The 17697-nt window shown below is 39.0% G+C and overlaps 1 protein-coding gene across 14 annotated transcripts in view; it reads left to right on the top strand.

Annotated features, from left to right (window-relative positions):
- The window catches only part of MYT1L (myelin transcription factor 1 like), a 319538-nt gene that overhangs the window by 276295 nt on the left and 25546 nt on the right, over positions 1–17697 (top strand). For all 14 annotated transcript variants that reach the window (XM_064508504.1, XM_064508503.1, XM_064508505.1 and 11 more), the window contains 3 exons: positions 9426–9488; positions 15337–15420; positions 16911–17132. In XM_064508504.1, coding sequence (XP_064364574.1) covers positions 9426–9488; positions 15337–15420; positions 16911–17132 — 369 coding nt within the window. The remainder of the gene's footprint in view (positions 1–9425; positions 9489–15336; positions 15421–16910; positions 17133–17697) is intronic.

A 17697-nucleotide genomic window follows, 5' to 3' on the forward strand; every position in this document is an offset into this window, starting at 1 on the left:
GGACCAATCTTGCTGTGCAGTGGCTGAGTGGCAAATATGCCTGAAAGGTTTAGTGGTTCCCCTTCTAAAAGACTAACCAGGAATAGGACATTCTTCTTCAGGAATAAATGTGTCCATTCTGAATTACTCAAGAAAAGCACATGTTTTTCGAAATCACACTTTCTCTTATTCTGAACAAATATTCAAGCACAAGCTTGAAGCAATGCTGTTAGGAGACAGAATACTTGCATTGCTTTGCTCTCTCAGGGCTATCTTCTGATGCATTTTTCTCTATGCCTCAATCATTTTATGCTGTTCCTTCGCTACAAAAATGAAGCTTTCTCAAAGCAATGAGATGTTTGGAAATGAACATTTGAATTTGCATATGTTGGAACTGATTCATCCCTGGTGCCAGGAAATGCTCTCTGCTGTGGGGAGGGGATCTGCAGCTGGCCAGTGCTGCCTCCAAGGCAGGCGATGCTGGCAGGAGAGAAAGCGTGGGCAAGGCGCCCAGGGAGAGAGCTGAATCACAGCTTCCCTCTGGCAGTTTCTGTGAATGGAGCACCCCCTGGGTAGTGCACAGAAGCTATTTCATAGCAGGCACATACCATGCCTTTGGCAACTGGCATGCTAGGCAGTATATGCTGGTGCTAGATGTGAGAACAGTGGGCAGCACGTCACGGCACTTGCTGCTGGGAAGCTAGGAAGTCCTGACTGCTAGCAGAACAGGCAGCATGCAGAGGTGGTAACTGAAGGCGCAGGCATGTTTTTTTCTAAACCAATATAATTAATGTAAAAGCATCATGTGTATCTATGTTTGTGAGAGCACAGCAGTATTTTAAATGCCAGCATGCTGCATTTTAGTCTGCATACAGGAAAATGGATTTTAGCTTAATTTAAAAACATATCATGTTCTTTCCCACCCCCACACACAGTTCAAGAAATGCAGGAATGCGATACAGATAGCACCAGGAGCTAAGAGCACAAAAAATTGTACATGCAAAAAAGTCAGAGGATTAATTAAATCTCACCTAAGGAGAAAAGCATGCGGTCAGCTACCTCCAGTTTAGAACCACTCAATTGCTGAGGATTTCTGGAGGCAAAGAGAGAGATAGAGCAATCTCTCAGCAGAGATGGAAGAGACTGAAGTTACTCCACAAAGCCTCTGAGCCAGAATTATTATAGTCTTATGACTGGACTAGCTCCATAGGCCTGGCATCGTCCCCTTATGGATAGGAAGACTGTATAGTGGTAACTGCATTTATTTCCAATCCCCAACCTGCACTTCTCCCAGTATCTTCTCAGAGGGCTCAGTTCAATGCCGCATTTGGAGTGATCCTCAAACTAGCTTCCCTGATCTCCCACCCATACCTGCTGGGACCTGCTGTGCTGGTTTCAGTGCCAGTGAGCATCTGACAAAATAAAAGATTTTTTTTCCTTATTCACTCATTTACATTCCACCGCAATTTTTTTTTTTTGGCTATCTTTTTTATTATTTCCTCAAGTCATCTTCCTCTATGCCTTCCTGGCTTTTTTATTTTCCTGTTACATGCTTGAGGCCTGTGGCGTTAGTAGTATTCTGCTAAGGAAGAAATGTTAGTAGAGTTTTACATATGAAAAAGTTGTATTTAGTACATTTCCTAAAACTACATTTGTGTGATTAAGTATTCCTTCTAGTTGAGCTGAATACAGGGAATAATTAACACATGAATCTATATTTAGCTCCATTTTTATTTTCAGCTTACAATGCATCTTATCAACCTTTGATATTTATAAGGGTCTGACTTCACATGCTTTTGTAGGTATAATTGTGAGCCCTATAGCGTAGGTTTTGCCTAGAGCATGAAACCACAGACTGGCAATCCACTGAAATATCCATTATCTGCATACCTGTCCCACAGAATGTTTGCTATCTTTTGAACCAATTCGAATGAGCTCTGAATGGAATTTTTGGAAGTGCCCAGTTGTGCTCCTTTTGAAGCCAATGATAAAGCTTACAAGCACTTCAATAATTATTAGACAGGAGAGCATGAGATACTTCTGAACAAGACTCTGTGGCTTAGCAGTCAAGAATACGGTTTTAATAAAAACCTATGATAAGGTTTCACAGCATGGTATTTTCTCCTCTGGCACAAGGACATAAAGTGTACCCAGTTCTTTTAGCTAAGTGAGAGGGCCGCAAGCAATGCAGACTAGGAAAGATAAAGTGAGCTGGGAGAAAAGAGAAGGAGGAGAGGAAGGGTGATGAAAGAAGAGATAATGGAAAGAAAGAACAAAGAGGAGGGAAGAAGAAGGAACTGTTGACTTCAAGGTTATTAGAGATCACAAAAGGAGGAGTGGATTAGGGAGGAACCGAAAATGAAGACATCAACTAAGAGCGATAAAGAAAAAAAGATGTAAAAGAAAGAGAGAGAGAGAGAACAATTGAAAGGTGACAAGAAGGAAGTAAAAGTGACAGATGAGGAAGGAAAAAGGATCTAGAAGAGGAAGGAGCAGAATGTGGAAAAGAAACACAGGCGAGGAATATGGATGGAAAGCAAACCAGAGGACAGAAACAAATGAAGGTTCTTACTCCACGATGGCAAAAGGGGAACAACAGATTGAAAATAAAGAGAAAGAGGCATCAGGAAATAAATAGGACAGCAGAAAAAGACAATTAAAAAGTACATAGATGTACAGTTTCTTCGAGGGAAACAGAGAAAACAAATCCTTCCTAAGAAAACAACTTTTCATTGCAAATCTACAGATAGGATGTATTACCTATGAGAATCTGGTAGAGGGTTTTTGTCTAGATTAGATGGCAGTATCAGCACTTCATGCATGCAGAAGTCCAATGCAATGGTACAAAAATAGACAATAAAATAAAATAGCGAAAAAGGGAAAGCACCTATGTTCCTACTGGAATTACAAAAGACAACAGCTTTTCTTCTGTGATTTCATGAGGGAAAAGACCAGCAGCATCCCCATGTCACATCTACTTAATTAGAGATTGACAGTTTACCGAGATATCTGGGGTTGAAAATGAGATTTAGAGATTTACACTTCCAGATTGCTTTTACAGAAATAGCTGGGACAGTAATGGCTAGAAGGTGTTACCCTGACTGCTCAGAATTGTAAAAGCAAAATGAGTTGCTGGTTTCTATCCAGTTCCTGCTAAATATGTGTGTTCATAACAGTAACCACAGCCCTGACTGTTACAGAAACACCTGTGGACAAAAAGTCTCCCCTGAGGAACACACAGCTCTGTTCACAATCTCTCTCCTCGCCCTGGAGTGTTACCTGCCAGGCAGTGGTGAGTGGCATAGGAAGGAACTAGAGGAAAACATGTTCTGGTACTACCTCTGTTTCTCCTCTTCTGGAGTTAAATAGGGGACTTGTGTGTCAAGAGCTGTAAATGAGTCTTTTTTGACAAGCACTCAAATTCATAGAGACATAGACATACAAGAAACTCGTCATACCTTATAGTAAATTCCATTCTTTTATTTGACGAAGCTTCTTCTCCTGCCTCCTCTTTCTTGTCCCCTCCCCTTCTTTCCCTTTCCTCACACATTCAATTTAGGGAACTGCAAAGCATCTCTAAGATTTTGCTTTTGTAACCTTTTGTTTCTGGATTACTCTGCTAGAAAAAATAATATTTTGCTTATGAATCTACAAGTCATTTCAGAGGACATATGGCTTTATAGCTGCAAACAGAACAGTGAATAAGAAGCTCTTCTTTTAGCCCCAGTTTTCTTCTTCTGTGCAAAGACATTTAGCCTCTCTATGTCCCAGTTTTCCTCTGCCAAATTCTTCCCTTCTTCAAAGCAGTATTGTGAAATTTTATCCATTAAAGTTTGTAAAATACTTTCAGATCTTCAGATGAAAGACAGAAATGCAAAGTATTATTGTGTCCATCTTCCAGCCTTCCAACCTGTGAATTCCATTCCCAGTGTTTCAGTCAAATAAAACAGAATCTCAAATACATGAGAATCACCAGCCAATAAAAAATTCTACATTCTGCTATGAAAAAATCCCACAGGAAACAATTATATTTCTGTAGCCTTTCTGAACCTTGAACAGAAAATCACATCTCTACTACAGAGATTGACAGCAGGGTCAAAATAAAACTATGGGAAAGATAATTTTCTATTAAATTTTAATTCTTTTGCAGTGTGGAACATTCTAAAGATCCAGTTTGGTTTTTGTACAACTTACTAGTTTACTCCTCCATTCAATTCAATGTGATTTTTCTTTTGGGTTGCTATCTCCACCTGCCCTAAATATTCAATTAGTAATGCATAGGATAAGTATTCTGTTTAGTAGACTATGTTATTTATATATGTCTTTATTTACTTATGGTAGTAACTTAAAGCTCAAGAAAAGATTTTATCCAGAGTGTAGTGGGTGCTAAGTGCTGTAAAACACACAAAAAAGACAACTTCAGTCTTCAGAGCTGATAAACCAGGCTATTAATAACAGGTTATGAAAAATATTTTGTAGCTACCCATTGCAATTGAATCCCAGTAGTTTGGTAGGTCCTAGAAAGTGTTACTATCTGATGGCTCTTGGCATGGCCAATGTGAGATAAATTAATGGCTTAATTTCAGTTCCATGAGAGCAAGTTTCCTCAGCACAAAAATAAAATGTAGAGCAAGTTCGCCATAATCAGAATTGACAACACTCTTCATCAGTGACTGTTGTTATTTCTTTATTTGTATGCAGCTATTATCAGTCCCCAAAGAGCTTCGCTAGAGGAAGTACACAGTTAGCATACAAACCTGTCAATTCAAGTGACACTATAGCCTACCTCAACAACATGCCCTTTCCTTAGTGAAAACCAGGTCTTAATGATAAACAGGGCAGCGAAGCTGAAATGATCAGTCTGATGTGCAGAGAAAGAGGCCTTGGTGTAGAGCACAGACGAAGGGGAAAGAGCCAGTGGGAAGGGCAGCAGAGAGACAAGAAGTTATATTGGTGACACTTGCTAAAACTGTCTCTGATGATTAAAGTAAACATTATCACCCTACTTAGCAAAAAATGCAACCATGTGTTACAATGACCTGAGTTGGTGTTTGTATGCTGTGCTGAATTTCGGCTTGTATAATTCTAGTTTCAAGGTTTCCATTTGGATTTATATATACAACGTGGCCAAACCTTAAAGACGAGAGATTTGACTGAGATGGAAGTAGAATTCACTGCATTCATGAATCTCAGACAGAGGGTCTCTGAGACCCCAAGGCCGAGCCCAAGCTTTGAGTTGCGGTCAGGCTGCATGTGCTGAGAAAACTTCCATGACCTCTGCTTAAAACAGCCTTTGTGGTAAACTCTCTGAAAAGATTAAAAAAAAAAGTATTGCAAAGTGTGTCCATTGTATTGCAGATTAGTATGTCCTTGTTTTATTAGTATGTTTTAGAGAGAGTTTATTTTTTAAAATCAACTTTAAAAGTAAGTCAATCAAAGCTATACACAATAATGAGGAGAAAACGTCTCTGGTTTTGTCTTGGTACCCTTGTGTAACATCCTATTTGGACTCATGCTAGCTGAACTATGTTAGCTTAATACCTAAGGTACATGCTAGCTACATGTAAGCTTACCCAGGTCCTGTAGACATAGATAAAAGCCTGGGAATATAAGTTTAAAGGTATATCTTATTTATAATCTGCTACATTGATGTGACTTTTCTTTCCTTTGCTGAGCTTATAGCAAGATGTTTTGGAAAAACCCTCTCAGATCCCATTGAGCACTGCATCCCTTTCCTCCCCAGCCCTCAGGGATCTCCCTAAGTTCCCCTAGGCTGCTTGAAAGCCTTTTCTAATTGCCGCACACCTTCAGTCCTTTCCCCTGTGAAAAATGGGTGGCACAGCTTAAGTATATTTGTCTGCAATTGGCGCTTGCCTGTTCTTCATTCCTGCTATTGAATCCAAATGTGATACTGAATCCAGCTGCCCCGGCTGTTGCCTTCCCTGCTTTCTGTCATGTGCTCCTGTTCCCACAGAGGCTTCTCGGGGATGTTCTGTGAAGTGAAGGGGACAGCAAGGAGGTGCTAACTGCATTCCCCTTCACTGGCAAGCTCTTTTGCTAGCTGCTCTGAATTCATATGGAGTGCTAGTGTCATATGTTCTGAACTGGGCTTCAAAGCCCCTTGGTCGCTTCACTCTTTACAGTACTAAAGTATTTCCTTTTCTGAAATAAGTGTCTAATTTCAGAGTCTACAAATAAACTTCTGATCCTGCCCAATTAATTACGTTCACTTTAAGTAAATGAGGACACTGTGTATCACTTTTTCCACTTCCTCTGATACTCATTTTCAAAGGGTCTCACATCACCTGCCTCTTATAAGCACCTGTACTTACATTTTTCAGGCATTATTACCTGCACATACAATTGGTTGACTCAAAGGTCTGTAGGTAGCTGCTGATAGCTACGTAGCAGGGTACATGCTAGTCATCTGTCTGATAAGACATTTTGAAAATCTAGAACCACAGTTTTAATGGTACAAGACTTGTAGTTGTCTCATTATCTAATCTAATTAGGATAGCAAATAATTACTGTAAAAACTTTATAGTTGAAACAGACTGTTGTATTTCTGCATCTCAGATTTCACTGAGGTTATAAGCAGGTTCCATAGATTGGGAAGAGAAATAAATAGAAATGTTCCAGGATTTTAAAATGTTCTTATCAACTGTACTAAACTCTCATTTCAACCATTATGTTTAGGTCAATATAAGCTTATGAGACTTGAAAACAAATATAGTGCTGATCAAAATCTGAAAGGTCTTTCTAAAATCCTTGCCTGCATAAGAAAAACTGTTCTAATTTAATCAAAAGTATGATTTTAAATGGATGTGAACTGTACAGAGCCCTCAGTGAAGACCTAAGTTCAATTTACAACAGGGTGATTTCTTCTTTGCCTTCAGTTGCTTAAGATTTTTTTTTTTAATGTCACAGAAATAGGACAGTTTTTAAATTGTGTAACACTGTCCAAATGGTAGAGGTGTAATGGTCTCATTTTAAGACTGAGTTCAGCTACACTGGTACATCTTTCAAATCCTGTTTGTTAAGACACTATTAATCATGCCTGCCTATAGCAAAAGTCTTGGAAAAGATGAGAAAAACCATTGTACAGTTTTGATAATAGCTTATCCTTGAAAGGATTGAAGAGTCTGTAGAGGAAATGGTGGCTATGGTCTGCACAGTCTTCAAATAGCATGGGTTCATAAAAAAAGGAATCCTTGTAGCACCTCAGACAGATTGCAGAAGAACAAATTGTTGTCTCTCTGATCTCTTTTATTCATTTAAATACAATGGCCATTTAGAGCCCAAAGTTTAGTCAATTCCTTTAATTAATTCTCTTATCATATCTTTTGGTACAACATCTTTAGAAGCTTCTGTCAGGCCCCAGTGATAAAGCTGGTCTTGTCTGAAATAGGAAATAAGCTTGGTAGAACACTGCAGATAGCTAGGAGTAAAAAAGCACAACATGAAATGATAGAACTCTCTGCAGATCTCAAAACATTTGCCAAAAAAAGAGAACATCCAAATATTTAGATATGAAGTATTTAAAATAGAAGACTCTCTACATTAACCATTTAATATTTAACTTAAAGTAATATCCAACCTATGTTCCAAAGTTTGTGCTAGCCATGTGCAGCCACAGCAAGGAATGAATAGTAAGGTCTATATGGACTGAGCTATGACTGAGGCCCTTATTTTTTACCTCATTATATCAGAGCGAACTATGTAAAAATTAGGTTTTGTAATCTTTCTACAAGCAGCAAGAGTAGTATGTGAAGCCTAATTTGTATATTGTTCGTAAGGTGTTAAGAATTACACCTTCTACACCTTCAGCGTCATGGTCTTCTTATACTTGGTGCTGTGCAAAGATGTAGTAATGGATAGCCATTGTTGCAGATGCTTGCCATATAAATCAAGTAAGCACATAAAGCAAGAGAAAAGGAGAATTATCTTTAAGGGTATTGTTTAGATTCCTCATCCAAAGCACATAGTATGCTTGTCATGTAGAAGAGAAAATTCCGTGATCTAGTGAATCTCGGAGGTTTTACCAACTTACATCGTGGAAATACTGTCATACTTTAATATTCTTTATGGAAAAAATGAGCTGATCCAGATGAAGACCATAGGAGAACTCCATTTAACAAATTCTGGTTTAATTTATGTCTTACAGGGTTGCATTTATCATATTTGAGGTTTTGGCCCTCATGAGCTCCTCAGAAGTAGGAAATGCTTATTAGCTTTAAAGAGCTTAAGTTCAGCCTAATGGAACATGACAGCCCCGTGGCACTGAATTCCAAGTTGCTTGAACTCCTGATTTTATGAAATTTTCAAGTCTCTTCAGAAGTCTTTGTGAAACAAGAGTTTACCTGTTTGTGAACAAGAGCTTACCCTACTTTGAAGAAAGCATACACATAACTAAAGGGTGAAAGCCAAAATCTGCATGAAATCTGGACTTCAAATAGTCAGAGAATTCAGTGTTATGGAAATTTGATGTTTCAGAATGCAACATCTGAATTTGTGCACATGCTTTTTTGAACTGGAACGCTTTCTTGAAATGAAGCTTTAATGCATGGCTAAAATTCAGAACTAATGCTCAAGAAAAGTGAATTTTTGAAATACATGTAGGATTTGTCTGTTCTATAAAATGAATATAAATTCATTCTTCTCTTTCCATTTTGTGGTTTAGTGTAGTTATTCAAACACCAGCTAATGATTTTACTTAGCATTATAACTTAGTTCTTTCTGCAGTGATCACAATCATCTTCTCCATGTAGAAAAAAACAACCTTCTCTTCTATGACTCTGAGGTCATTCAGCTATTAGAAACTCCACTGATGACTGTATCAGTGACGTCTCTGTCCACTCAGTGTAGCTCGTTTGGGTGTTTGGGAGTGTTAGGTTACCAATTCTCTACAAAAGGCCAACATTACTTGCTGGCCTGCACAGTTCCTTTTCCTCAGGCATTTCCTTCACTTCATGAAGAAGTGGAGGGGTATCTCCATGGTGCACCAACACCTCATGACATGGTGCAGGGGGATTAGACCAATAGCGATCTTGGAAACAAAATGACTCACTTGTAATGTTAGCTGTGTTTTGTAGCTAAGAATATGCCATGGGCATATTCCATTTGCTGTCAACCCTATTCATTCCTGGTGGTGAGAGGACATCAGGCTGCTGAGGATTAGCCTTGCAAGTCTCCACTAATCTGCTGATACTAGAGCTATCCTAAAAGTGTTTGAGCAGACAGGTGTTGAGTAGCAAACAAAAACATCTTATGAATAAGAAAGTATGTTTGTCCCTGTTGTGGAATTAAGCTCTGATTTAGCAATCACTAGATGTCCCCAGGGCTGGCACCTGTGGAAACAATGGCTGAGCCAATGAATGTTTTCTAATGGGCAGTTATGTCTTACCTGTTGATAACACCTCTCTATATCTTTTTCATTATTATTCTAGGTGTCCCACCCCTGGGTGTGATGGCTCTGGACATATTACTGGAAACTATGCTTCACATCGAAGGTATGTAGAGAGATGTTTTTGTTCATTAAATCAAACAGCTGACGGGCTAAAAGGGACCTCAACAGATCTGTCTTCCCTCTCCCAGCACTGAGGCAAGACCAAGCTCTGTCTGCAGACATACATTGGTCTAACTCGTTTCACATACCTCCAATGAAGAACATTCCTCAGTTTCAGCCTAGCTCACTACTGAAATGGGTAGGAAGATTTTTGCTATTATCTAGCAAAATCTTTGTAGAAAATTTATCCAGTTTTTCCCCCTTCTCTGTTATCCCAGGGAAGCAATTCAACGTTTATAAGCCTCAATTACTTTACATCATGAATAACTTGCTAGTCTCCCCTCAGCCTTACTTTTTTCTAGACTAAAATCTAGTTCCTGCAACTTTTCTTCACAAATTATGTTTCCTGATTGTTCTTGTCAATCCTTTGCAGACTGTCTCCATATTTCTTAAAAAGCAAAACTGGACTCGGTTCTCCAGCTCCTCTCCCAGCTGAGGTCTTACCAGCTTTAAACAGAGTCAAAAAGCTACCTCTTTCATCAAATATACACTAGTCCTGTTAGTACATCTCAGAATAAAGCTTGGCTTGTTTTTCAACTGCAATACATTGTATGTTAAGCCAAAAGAATAGGAACAGAAATTTATGGATGAAAGCTGTTACATTGCCTGCTTAAACTATAATTGTCATCCTTAGCAAAAGCCAAAGAAAGATTCACGCTTACTAATCAGGATATTGTTGGTAAACCAAAAATAAATTCCTGTGGTACTACTGTAGGGGTAGTGTTACAAATACTGAGTAATTAGCAATGCCCTTGTGACTAGTTGAGAACTAAAAACAGTAAAGAAGAGCCGCACTTTATTTTTAAATGGCTATCTATCCAGTGTATAATGTAAGTTTAATAGAGCAGCCCACCTCTGTTTTGGTAGTAAAGGCTCTTTACCCCCATGCATATTAATATTCTTGAGCCGGGATGTTTGTTTGCTTCACCAAGTCCCTGTAGGTTTACAACTGGCTTTAACTAGTCAATACACATATTCTCAGTTTAAGTGTATTCCCAGTAAGAGACAGAAACAGTTTAAAGTCAAAACGTAAATAAAATGTAAACATGGAGAATCTGCTGTACCTTTGCATACTGTAAAAATTACAGATCACAATAGCAATTAAATTTTCTGTAAAGCACAATGAAACATCAGAGGTACAAATAACATTAAAAAGGAGAAAATGTAAAGGTTTTAAAAGCACTTGCATGATATAGGTGATTAAATCACACTTTCAAGTGATTGAGAGTCAAATTTACAACTACATTTAACTGTACATGGATTTATCAGCTCACACATCTCCCACCACAGGGAGTCCCACACTATGCTTGGTGTATGCCTGAACTTTGCTATTTCAGGAATTTGATCATGTATTTGGTGATCTATTTAACCTATTTGGTGATCTGTTTAACCAGAAACATATGACTGTGGCAGGAAAGTGAAGGTGCAGTACAATATAATACAGAAGACAAAATGTACAAATAAAAAATATCCTAAAAGCTAGCAAGGTTAGCAGGAAAATATCTTGTCTGCTCTGTTTTTAAACTTTCTTTGAATGTTGTATACTGACCACTGTAGGACTGGGCCACGAGCTGGATGATATTATCTAGTTTTAGCTGTAAATTTTTATATTACAGAATCACAGAGTAGTTGAGGTTGGAAGAGAGCTTTAGAGATCATCTAGTCCAACTCCCCTGCTCAAGCAGGGTCATCTAGAGCACATTGCCCAGGATTGTGTCCAGACGGCCTTGGAATATCTCCAAGGATGGAGACTCCACAACCTCTCTGGGCAACGTGTTCCAACTTTAGTCTCACAGTAAAGAAGTTTTTTTCTTATGCTCAGACAGAATTTCCTATATTTTGGTTTCTGCCCATTGCACCTCATCCTGTCACTTGGACACCACTGAAAAGAGTCTGGCCCCAGCCTCTTGACACTTTCCCTTCGGATACTTACACACATTGATAAGATCCCCCCTCAGCCTTCTCTTCCTCAGGCTGAACAGTCCCAGTTCTCTCAGCCTTTCCTCATCTGAGAGATGCTCCAGTCACTTCATCATCTTTTGCTGGACTTGCTCTGGTAGCTCCATGTCTCTCTCATACTGGGGAGCCCAGAACTGAACACAGTACTCCAGATGTGGCCTCACCAGGACTGAGTAGAGAGGAAATGTTGCCTCCCTTGACCTGCTGGCAATACTCTTCCTGATGCAGCCAAGGATACCTTTGGCCTTCTTTACCACAAGGGTTCATTGATGGCCCACGTTCAACTTCTTGTGCACCAAGACTCCCAGGTCCTTCTCTGCAGAGCTGCTTTCCAGCAGGTCAGCCCCCAGCCTGTACTGGTGCATGAAGTTATTCCTCCCTAGGTGCAGGACCCTGCACTCCCCTGTAATGAAATTCAGGAGGCTCCCCTCTGCTCATCTCTCCAGCCCATCAAGGTCCCTCTGAATGGCAGCACAGCCCTCTGATGTATCAGCCATTCCTCCCAGTTTTGTATCATCAGCAAACTTACTGAGAGTGCACTTTGTCCCTTCATCCAAGTCATTGATGAACAAGTTGAGCAGGACTGGACCCAGTACTGACCCTTGGGGGACACTGCTAGCCACAGGCCTCCAACTAGATTTTGCACCGCTGATCACAACCCTCTGAGCTCTGCCTTTCAGCCAGTTTTCAATCCACCTTGATCTTATATTCTTATGTTTTAACAGATTTGTGCTGGACCATATTTTTGTTTGTTTCAGCAGAATGCTGAGTATATATAAGGATATAAAAAGTAATACTACAGAATTAACTGATCTGGAATTTGTCCAGTCCATTGGGATTAACATAGCTAACCTTTTGAAAAATGCCACCATGTCCATATTGACTGCAAAGACCCTTGGGAATGTGCCCTCACTTCTCTTCCCTAAGGTTTTTGGCAGTAGCGTGTCCTTTGCTCCCTGCAGATGCACTGACACGGGGCTGGGGGAGGAATAGCACCTCCTTTGTTTAAAATCCCTGATCTCCCCAGGAGGTTTTTCACATTTGCACTGAGTTGGCCCAGCACTGCTCAGTTTATGATTTCTGCCAAGACCACTATCTGAGCTGGTAAGGCTAGCAAAACGTGTGCTGTTTAAAAAGGCGGTAAACCCGTAGCCTCAATCTAGAAGAACTGTTAAGTATGACAGACCCCCAGTATGTCTACAGTTAACATTTTTAATTCCCACATTGAAAATTTGCATTGCTTTTCCTCAGTTTATATCTGAGTTAGCATTTTGGTTTATATTTGATACAATCACAGCTCTTTCAGTTTCAGAAGCACATGAGTGACAAACTTCTCTCTTAAATGGCTGCCAAAATGTCTAGGTATCATGTGCATTTAAAATGTCTGCTGAATAGCAAACATACGTGAAGCGAGATTTAGCCCTGCCTTAACTCTATGCAGTTACATGATGTTGTTCAATGTATGCAAGAAGTTATATCAGCATATACCATGGCTGAATTTCCCTTGTGGTCATTTATGTTCATATATAAGGAATTAAACTGATACAAAAAAGAAATAATATGTTTACTTTGTAGTAGCTTTTGGTTATTATCGAATAAAAAAAAATAATGTGAAGGCTAGTCCCTGACATATGTTTTCTTGGTTAATCTGCTGTCAGAGGAAAAGCAGAGGAAAAATGAATTAATCATAACCTCAGAAAGTGTCTCTCTGAAATGTCTCTTTAGAGAATCTGAAAGGTCTTAGAATTTGCTAATAAATCATAGTGCTTGAATAAAAAGATCTATTGCAAAAAGATGGTACACCGAAATACCAATAAGTAGGTGATAATGGAATTGATTTAATATGGAGAAAGCATTAAATCATTAGTCAAGGCAGAAATTCTTCATTGGGATTTTGTTATGAAAATGCCGTCATCTACAAACATACCCATTTGTACAACTAGCAAAAGCTTTTTGAGGCATTCCTATTAACTATTTAGTTTTCGGATGCAAAACCTGATTGTTCTCCCCCAGCGGATGGGAGTTTCACCAAGGGACGCCTGTAACTCCTGATCCCTCCCCTCTCTTTCACTTTCTGCAGTCCAGGTTGTACAGGGCAATGGACCAATCTGTTCCCAAACTGCCTCCTTGCCCGAGAGCCTGCTTCCTCTTGTTCAGATCCCTCCGACTCTTATCCTCCTGCCTCTGTCTTCATACAGACGATGAGAGTGTTATTTTCAAAGAAAACCATTTTTAAGTGGCAGTGGTTTTCTGAGATTCAGTGTATGCACAAGGAAACAGTACTTTGGTGCTCACTATGGAAGTTTGAATAAACAGCAGCTTTCTTTAAAAAAATGATAGGCTCCATTTATACTAGGAAATAAAATGGGGCCAAAGCGCAGGCCCAAGCACCAGAACACAGCTGCACTGAAGTTGTTCAGCTGTGCAGATGTGAGCTTGCTGCTCTTGCGTGAGAGGAGGACAGTTCAAAGAGCCTTCTATTTACTGCTATAGATACAGCTATAATGTCATCTCATTAAAAGTTGCCAGGTAATAATCATGTGCCAATATCGTGTGCCAACACAGCTCCTTTTTTAATTGATTTATTTATAGCTTTACAGCATATCATCTCTGTTTTTGCCTGTGGTCTATTTTTCATTTATTAGCACAGAATTCTATTTGTGATTGCATCTCCCTTTTCTCTACTTGTTCTTCATAGTCTTCTCTGGTATTGACAAGACAAAATAACTGAAAATCTGGCTACCCACTGTTTCTGTCTCTTCTTCCTGATGACAGCACCTAGTATACCACGTTAAAGTACCTTTTGCCATGCTGAAAATAAAAATTTAATCTTCTATTTTGTGTTCTTGCTCTGAGCAATTTTTCTTTTGTAACAATATTTTGTCTCTCATCTCAGTACTTTTGAAGGTGTTGTTCTACTGCTGGATTTCTTGTTTTACGTCCACATGTTAAGAAGGAAATAGCATTTAAATTGAAGATTAAGCATAATTTTTGCATATACATATTTGTGTCCTTGACAGATAGCAACTACTTTTAAAAATCCCTTCTTATCTTTGGAAATCTATTAAAGTCATTGTCAAGTCTACTAAATGGTTTCTATAATAAATTCATCATATGTAGGGGGAAAGCTGAGTTTATAAGATCCTGGAATAGATAGATCTTTCCATCTTGTATAGTAAAAGCTACATTCTCAGCATCTGGTTAAATATAACATTGCTTAGCCTAAAATGTGACTTTGGCTGTACCAAATCTTTTTATCTGAGTGAATTCTGAATACTTAAACTCTTTCTCAGGAAGGCACTGTACAGCTATTAGCTGCTCCCTATTTTTACTCAACAGTTCCTTGCGTGACATTTTAGAAGGTTTGATAGTGATTTTACTGCCCCCCTAGAGAATCTTTAACGCTACCAAGGCTTCCAAAGAGTCCTTCTGTTTTTTCTGCCTATTCCTCGTTCCCTCGCAGACATACGCAGGACGTACTGTCTCCCTGGCTCCTGCTCCTTTTAAAGCCGTCGCTGCTGCTGCTGAGTCAGCTGGAGGGATTAGCAGGCAGTGAGCTGGAGAGCTGCTTCCCTGGCTCCTCAGGGACTGCCTGGGTGTGTGGGCTCCCCAGCACTTCCAGTCCCATCCTGCTATCGCAAACCAAGATACTTGGATTCCCCCTTGTGGTTGTATATTGCCAACTGTCTTTAATTCTCTAAATCGCTTGAGCTTTAATTTTGGAAACCAGACAGGAATACCTAGCCTGCTAGTTTTTCATATGGAGAGGGGGTTCCTTGTAAACCGCACCCAAGAATGAGAAATTGCATTTTAAAACTTTTTCTTTCACTTAGTCTTTCAGGCTGTCCACGAGCAAAGAAAAGTGGAATCAGGATAGCACAAAGCAAGGAAGACAAAGAAGATCAAGAGCCAATTAGGTGAGAATAAATTTTGTCAAATGGCCTTCAAGTGTTTTATAGGGTCATATATATATTCAGCTTTTTATTAAGAAATGGATCTTATTGTGTTATAGTTATCCAAGAACAAAGATAAAGATAGTTTGTGTATAATCTTCTTTGAATCAACAAAATAACATAACTTAAGATGAAACACATAGTTCCCTAAATGCTAAGGAATTCTGCACTGGTCACATTGACTTCAATGACTGAACGAATCAAGGATCTGTGCTGATTTGTTCTAGCTAAGGATTTGATCTTGTGTAATTTAGGAACAATTATAGGTGTGTTTTTCATGTGAAATTCAAACACTACTTAAATCCTTATCTCCTAAGGACCCTAAAAGTGATTGCATGCTATTGACAAACCATACCCATCCAATAAAGTAGTTATGGGGATAAAGATTTGAATATCTATATGAGATTACAACTAAGAATTGGACTGCTTAGACAGTTGTTTGCAAAAAGAGGAATAGATGCTTACCTACACGCCTTTGCTGCTTCTCACAAGGTAGTCTGATGTCAGTCACCACTGCAATCCACAGAGGTAGCGACTGCTCAGAACTTCTCAGGACTGGATCCTCAGTGTAGGGTTGCAGCGATATTTTAGTGTAGGACAAACAATGAAATTACCTGCCTTGTTTTGACATGTGGTGTGTAGTGGCATACTGAAAGAACATCTTTTTTTTAAACATTTCACTTTGAAGATGCCGTGTTCCTTCTAACCCCAATTATTTGTTTTTTCAGAGGTGTGTATGAGGGAATTCCTGAGTAAGGATAAACATGAGATGAATATGGAACTGCTTTCATTGATCTCTCTAGGCTGTAGCACACAGTTTGTTATATACTTTTCTACTCAGAGAGTGATTAAAGGTGCTCACCATTTTACAGGTTCTGATGCAGTAGGCACCATGGTTTCTTATCATCTCTGATAATCTATCTCCTGATTTTTAATATGACAACAGCCTTTCAGTTTAGAAAAGGATCATTTTATACTCAGCTCTGTTTATACCTAACATGTTCGTCTCCTTTAGATTCCATACACAGGCTTAAAATGTACCAAGGATTATCCTAAGTAGGATTTTATGCTTATAGAATTCTTATGAGCAAGTTCCCTACTGAGTGGACCTCAGTAGCCACCATTTCAATTCCTGTGTGATATTCACTGTAATCAATACCTGCATTTCAAACATGTATCTCACTCCTTTTGTTGCAATTGCACTGTAGCAACAGCTGTAACTTCATCTACTGGTTAACATCCTCATGATTTATCAAAGAACAGGGATTTTTTTTTCATAGTAACACAGTTTCGTTTGTAACGTTACCCATTAAAGGGTATCTTGAATATTTTTAAGACCACAGTGCATGATTGTTCTTTTCTTTTCATGTCGGGTTTATTTTGACTTTGTTGTAGAGGCTACCAGGTATATGATGGCAAGACAATAAAGTTTATCTCATCTATCTGCTATCCAGATGTCCAGTTCCTGGTTGTGATGGTCAGGGTCATATAACTGGAAAATATGCATCCCATCGCAGTGCGTCAGGGTGTCCTTTAGCTGCCAAAAGGCAAAAGGATGGGTACCTAAATGGCTCACAGTTCTCTTGGAAGTCTGTGAAGACAGAAGGAATGTCATGTCCAACTCCAGGATGTGACGGCTCAGGACATGTCAGTGGTAGTTTTCTTACTCATCGTAGGTGAGTAACTATGGTTTGCATTTTTCACTTAAGATTATTAATTTCAATTACATTAACATGATTTGAAATACAGCTTTTGTCTGCTGCCTTTGACTTTCATTTTTTCTTTGACAAATAGTCTTCCTACATATGTCTGTAGATAACTGAAGATCAAGTCTCATGGGTTTTTAGATTCAAGCCTCTCAGGTAGAGACCTGCATTTTGTCCCTATAATACACAGAAAATTGTAGGATATAAAGTGTGCATAACAGCAACTGTAAGTCTGCTACTGCTTTATTGAGCGATGGTGGACAAATTTCTTTAGGATACACTTTGTGACACGTATCTGAATCCACCTGATTTTTAGAGATGCTGAAGATTTGGTGATTCCCAAATATCAGAGCATGGAACCAAAGCAATTAAGGAACTAGTTGCATAAAACAAAGTACTCTGACTCATTTGGTAATGGAAATGTTCACTCACAACAGTAAAAACAGAAAAAAGGAAAATAAATAAAAATAATGAAATATAAATATTTAACAAAAGAAATACAAAGTGCAATTTTTTATAAACTTATCAAAATTAC

The sequence above is a fragment of the Dromaius novaehollandiae genome, chromosome 3 (genome assembly GCF_036370855.1).
Source record: "Dromaius novaehollandiae isolate bDroNov1 chromosome 3, bDroNov1.hap1, whole genome shotgun sequence".
Lineage (NCBI taxonomy): Eukaryota > Metazoa > Chordata > Aves > Casuariiformes > Dromaiidae > Dromaius > Dromaius novaehollandiae.